The sequence below is a fragment of the Mastomys coucha genome, unplaced genomic scaffold (genome assembly GCF_008632895.1).
Source record: "Mastomys coucha isolate ucsf_1 unplaced genomic scaffold, UCSF_Mcou_1 pScaffold5, whole genome shotgun sequence".
Classification (NCBI taxonomy): Eukaryota; Metazoa; Chordata; class Mammalia; order Rodentia; family Muridae; genus Mastomys; species Mastomys coucha.
In genome coordinates this window covers 64,049,763-64,056,048 of record NW_022196911.1, presented here as the reverse complement: position 1 = coordinate 64,056,048, position 6,286 = coordinate 64,049,763, and the positions used below count along the sequence as shown (strand labels likewise).

Sequence of the window (6,286 nt, the reverse complement as noted above, 5' to 3'; positions counted from 1 at the left end):
CCCCATCTTACCTTGCCTTTTCTTTTTTTTCTTGAGATATGGTTTCACTTTGTAGTCCTGCCTACCCTGGTACTTGTATATGTTTGCACTCGTTCTCATGTGCATTCTCTATCTCTGTCTCTATCTCTCTCTCTACACACACACACACACACACACACACACACACACACACACACACACTAGGCTGGCCTCAACCTCACAGAGATCCCCCTGCCTATACTGTACCCATATATTGTACCCAGTTTGCCATATTCTTTTATTTTTTTCAATTGCAAATAATTTTTTTACACAATGTTCTGATCATGTTTCCCTCCCTCATCTCCCAGACCCTCTCCACCTCCCTACCCTTCCAATTCTACACTTTCTTTCTCTCTGTCTTAGGAAAACAGGGAAATTCAAACAAACAAGAATAAAACTAATGCACTAACAAGAAAAACAAAAAGAGCATTAGAAATACATACATATGCAGACACACACCCACCCCATAAAAATATAAAACTGAAAATGATAATGTACAAGCAAAAGACCAGAAAGGTAAAAAATGCTAAAACAAAGCTATATGGAACCAAAAAGAAAAGTCTAAGAATACCTTTGGATTGGTTTGTGTTTGGTCATCTGCTGCTGCTGGGCATAGGGCCTGCCTGTAAGTGTGATGTATCCACCCTGTGAGATGCCCTTGGAGACTAAGTTTTCCTTTGTGGATGGTTGTCTGTTAGTTAGCAAATAGTTCCTTGGTTAGAGATGGTGCTCATGTCTACTTCTCTATCTCAGCACTAGGGTCCTGGCTGGTTTGGATGTATGCAGGTACTGTGCATGCTGCCACAGTCTCTGAGTTCATATGTGGCATGATCTTATGGAGCATCCTTGTAGCATCTGTTAGAGTAACAGTGGGCAGCCCTTTGCCCACACAGTTCTGTTCTTAGGATCTCCAGAAATACCTGTTGAGATGTTTAAGGTTCTTTGTCCTTACAGCAGTTTGGAGAAGTGACACACTGATGTAGTCTAATGGTTAAGCTTCTTTATAATGGTTCTCTTTCTACTTTGTCGTACCTTGAAACAGTATGATATTGCTTCAAATGTGTTTTGCTTTGTAACATCATCAATATAGTCTAAATATAAAGGGAGCTGCTGATGTCATTACTCTGCTTTTCTCTTTCTGTAGCTATACCAAATGGCTTTGGAACCAGCCCACTAACTCCTTCTGCTAGGATATCAGCACTAAACATCGTGGGAGATCTCTTGCGGAAAGTAGGGGTAAGCATTCAATTATTTATCACTAGGTGTTTCCACTGCAGAGGTAGTATTGAACTGTCTCTTTCCTATGGTGAGAACCATATGAAGCTGAGAAGCACTGCATGTACTGATGAGTGGGGACCAGACCTGAGAAAACCCCCAGCCCTGGGTGTAAGGGATTTCTGGAAGAGCCTGGGCTTCGAGGTTACCTATGTAACTCTTCCCATTGCTGTCCTGTCTACAATGCAGTATCTCAAGTTCTGTTCTTTGCCCCTGGCTCTTACTCTTCTGTTCAGGTATCCTATGAGACCAGAGGGATCAGATCTCCTGGAACTGGGCTTAACAGCCACCTCATGAGGGTTCTGGGAACTGAACTCAGGTTCCCTGGGAGAGCAGTACACTCTTAGTCACTGAGCTATCATCTAGCCCAGGTCTTTTGTTTGTTTGTTAAATATGAGCTCTAGGGATCAGACTCAGGTTGTCAGGCTTGCAAGGCAAACACTTCATCTGCTAAGGACTTTACACTGCAGTCTTCTTGCTTGTACTCTGCCCCTGAGCTGGACCACTCTTAAGCCTCACCTCTTTCTCTTTCTCCTTTTATCTCTTTTTCTTTCCTTTTTGTTGAGACACTGTCTGCTGTGTACATAGTTCACATTGGCCCAGGCCTAGAACTCATGCTGCTTCTGTCTCTGCCTGCTTAGTGCTTGGGATTATTTACCATACCTAGCTATTCTTTTCTTTTTTCTTTTTTCTTTTTTCTCTTCTCTTCTCTCTCTCTCTCTCTCTCTCTCTCTCTCTCTCTCTCTCTCTCTCTCTCTCTCTCTCTCTTTCTCTCTCTCTCTCTCTCTTTCTCTCTCTCTCTCTCTCTCTTTCTTGAGACAGGGTCTCATTATGTAGCCCAGATGGACATGGTATTTGCTAGGTAGACCAGCTGGCTTCCAACTCATTAAGTCTACTTTTGCCTCCAATGTGCTGGGTTTAATGTTGTGCTCCTCCATGCCTGGCTTTTTTAATTTTACAAAGCAAAACTAAAGGCCATTTAAAAAAAAAAAGATTTATTTATTTTATGTATATGAGTACACCATTGCTCTCTTTTAGAAGAGGACATCAGACCCCATTAAAGATGGTTGTGAGCCACCATGTGGTGGTTGCTGGGAATTGAACTCGTGACCTCTGGAAGAGTAGATGGTGCTCTTAACTGCTGAGCCATCTCTCCAGCTCAAAGCCATTCTTTATATTACATCTCTCTTTATATTACTATCACCTTTGTGGGCCTTTGACTGCATAGACATTCTGGCTTGCTCTCTATTCCTGATCAAGCTTCTAAAACTGCTTGGTGAGTTCAGTATAGTCAGATGCAGTGTGTGCACTGCTCTGAGTTTTATTTGAAGTGTTCAGTGCCAGTGTGCCCCACCCTCCTCAGAATGTCCTCTTTTCTTGGTGTCCCTGATGTTTTCTCTTGTCTGTCCCTACCTTGCTGCCCATTTCTCTTTGTCCTTTTTTTTCAGTGATGGTCTTACTGTTCACAGTCATGGTTTCATCTACCACTAACTGGATGTCCAGTTTCTAAATTTTTTTTTTCTCTTGGTTTTTTGAGACAGGGTTTCTCTGCATAGCCCTGGCTGTCCTGGAACTCACTCCGTAGACCAGGCTGGCCTCAAACTCAGAAATCCTCCTGCCTCTACCTCCCAAGTGCTGGGATTAAAGGTGTGCACCACCACCGCCCAGCCCAGCTCTAAATTTTAATCTCTGGACCATTTTTTTTCTTTCTTTTTTTAATTTTTTATTTTTTTAATTTTTTTATGTGTATGAGTACACTGTAGCTGTACAGATGACTGTGAGCCATCATGTGTGTGGCTGCTATTGATCTCAGGACCTCTGCCGCCCTGCTCGCTCCGGTGTAATTTTCTGCAGCTGTCTTCAGATGCACCAGAAGAGGGCGTCCGATCTCATTATGGGTGGTTGTGAGCCACCATATGGCTGCTGGGATCCGAACTCAGGACCTTTGGAAGAGCAGTCAGTGCTCTTACCCGCTGAGCCATCTTGCCAGCCCCCATTTTTTATTTCTTTGAAAAGATCCAGGGCTTGTGTGTATCACTGATGCCTGAAATGTAGTTTTTTACCTGCCATATGACAGATGCTCAGTAGATATTTACATGGATGGACAGATTCCTTCATTGAATATAGGAAATTAAAAGTTTCAGTATGAATTTATTTACAAGTCAGAGCGTCCTAGAGGGTCATTATTTCTGTCATTATTTAACTAGCTCATTGTACTTTTACCATAAGAAAGGGGCAGAAGAAAAAGAAGTTTCAGTTTGTTTTTGGTTCTGTTCCATATGTTTTTATTGAAATGATGGGGTAGGATATCCATACAGATTCTGAAAGTGTATTTTCTGTGGATTTCTAATCCTTTAGTCTTGTGAGTTGGAATGGACTGTATTCTTTTTTTTTCCACCATGGTCTATATTTTTCCTTTTTTGGGAGCTAGAGGAAAGATAACTCATTTGGGAGAAATTTTGTTAGAAAGAGGGATTCCATGATATCCATGTGTGGAGAGATGAGAAGTTCCTGTTCTTTCACATTAACTATTTATATGTGGCAGGTGTTGTAACAGGTGTAAAAGAAAGATAGCAAGATTTAGAGGTAAATGATAAAGGGGCAGTGTCATTTGCAGGTGAATTAATTATAGACAAAAGGTATCATCAGGTATACAGTTTAAAGTATACTATCACAAAGAAAATGGATCACTTTATGTGAGATTGGAAATGGATCTGTTCTGATGCAGTGGAAAAAAATACATGGAAGAATCTATAGAAAGAGTGGGTGGCATTAAAACCACACCTTAAGTTGATGACTATTTGCAGTGCTTGCTGCACAAGTGCAAAGTCCTAGTCTCAACCAATATAGTAGAACTTAACAAGTAATGGATGGGGTTGAAAGGCCTGCGGTCTTAACCTACCTATTGGCACCATGGGTTTCTTAGGTGTGGATATGTGTCCCTCAGTGATACTGAGAGGAGAAAGTTAAATTTCTGAACTCATTAAAAAGAGGGTCAGTGTAAATGTTCCTTGTTCTACTAGAAAGACAATTGATTATGGCTTCACTAGTGGCCATTATCCTGGAGGCTAAAGCCTCGAATAAAAATGGTTTGAGATGCAGATTTTTCCTGTACAGCCACTGTTTTGACAGCCATTCCTTCTTTCTTTGTAGGCTTTAGAATCCAAGTTAGCAGCTTGCAGGAACTTTGCAAAAGACCAAGCATCCCGCAAATCCTATGTTCCAGGGAGCGTTAACTGTGGGGTAATGAACAGCAACGGCCCAGAGTGCCCAAGGTCAGGGCGAGCAACTTTCTTCCATAAAGGGTAAGTCCTTGACTTTTTTTTTTTTAAAGCAGTTCTAGGGCTAAAACAAACCTAAGGCTTCATATGTGCCAGACAGTAATTCTGTCAGTGAGCTGCAGCCCCAGTCTTCGGACTTGCTGATGAGTTTTAGTAAGTTTACAAAGTCTTAAGTGAGTTTACCAGAGTTTTGAAGGTCACATTCCTTGCTCTTCTTGTTCAAGTCCCAGAGGACAGAGCTCTGTTATTGTCTTGTGGTTCCCAAGGAACTTGCTGCCCCTGGAACCTACGGTTCTGTCCTGGGCATAGACTCTTAAAGGCAACTGTGCTGGGCTCAGGAGGATCTGCAGAGCTCCTGTGTGTGTGTCTGCTCTCCAGATCCTTACAGCTTAGGAGACTCAGCAAAGGGGAGATTGTTTGTACATAGACGGGTACTTAGTATGTTTCCAACTAGCTAGTGCTTCATTGTGAGACTGACTTAAAAAAAAAGTGTGTGTGTGTGCATGTGCAAGTGCTTATATTAAAAAAAAGCTTTAAGCTTAGTGGTATATTGTTAGTGAAAACATTTCAGTTGGCTTAGAGTATGTGCAGTAAGAAATAAGCTTCCTGTTTTCACACTGTTGTGGTAATTTATTAGAGTTAATTTTTCAGGCATGAAAAAAATCAGATTTTTATGCATCTGCTATAAGCTGCTTACAGCACATCTATGAGAGTACAGTTTAACTATCGCTCAGTAACTTGCCTGTTTTGATTTACATTGCCAGTATCTTTTCATGTCAGTCTGTTTCATTCTGCCTTATTTTGTTTTTTCTCTAATACGCATAGCTATCTTCTTGTTATAGACATGACAATATAGGGAATGAATTAGGACCTATAATCTGTCTGCTGGTCACGTTACCTCAGGTAGTTGTTACTGGAACAGCAGCTGCCGTGCTCATGAGCCCTTGCCATTGCCTCTGGTGAGCAGAATAGGCAGCTTTAAAAACAAAACAGAGCAAAGCAGGGACAGCTCTAGAAAACGTCACGGTATTTTTAAAGGTGCGTATCTTTCTGATGTCCTCGATAGTTACACGACCCAATTGCTATATACAGTGTGCTCTCTCTTTGCTGCTGTTGTTGGTTTTGAGACAGATTCTTACTATCGAGCCCTGGTCGTCATGGAGCTTGCTCTGCAGACCAGGCTAGCCTTAACCCATAGATCCACCTGCCTCTGAATGCTGGAGCCGCAGGCATGTACCACCATGCCCAGCTGCAGTCTGCTGTGGAAAAAGTTTGAAGGCCAGGCATGGTGATGATGCCTGGTGCTTTTAATTCCCAGCACTAGGGAGGTGAGTTCAAGACTGGACTATAGAGTGAGTCTAGGAGAGCCAGGGCCGCTAGAAGGGCCTCACTACATAGAAGTAATGAGAAACCCCATCTCAATAAAACAAAAACTAAACGAAACCAAAACAAGAAAGAACTATTCATTCTGTAGTGGAGAATTGTGGCCTATTTCTGTTTCTTATGACTCTTGAAAAGGATACAACAAGGACTAAAAGCACATTGTAAAATAATCAATTTGTAAGTCAGAACTCTGTCTTAACTCTTAAAGTTTTTCAGGTAGGCTAAGTAGAAAGTTAACTTTCATCAGGCTCATCTTTGAGCAGGGAACATCACGTGGATAGGCAGGTCGACATTAGACCAGCCATTCCCCAAATGATACAGAAGTATAA

General features: G+C 41.8%; 1 protein-coding gene across 11 annotated transcripts in view; it reads left to right on the top strand.

The window, feature by feature from the left end:
- Nucleotides 1-6,286, top strand: part of Ndel1 (nudE neurodevelopment protein 1 like 1) — a 53,307-nt gene that overhangs the window by 40,921 nt on the left and 6,100 nt on the right. For all 11 annotated transcript variants that reach the window (XM_031351360.1, XM_031351357.1, XM_031351356.1 and 8 more), the window contains 2 exons: nt 1,163-1,254; nt 4,447-4,598. In XM_031351360.1, the coding sequence (XP_031207220.1) occupies nt 1,163-1,254; nt 4,447-4,598 (244 nt within the window). The remainder of the gene's footprint in view (nt 1-1,162; nt 1,255-4,446; nt 4,599-6,286) is intronic.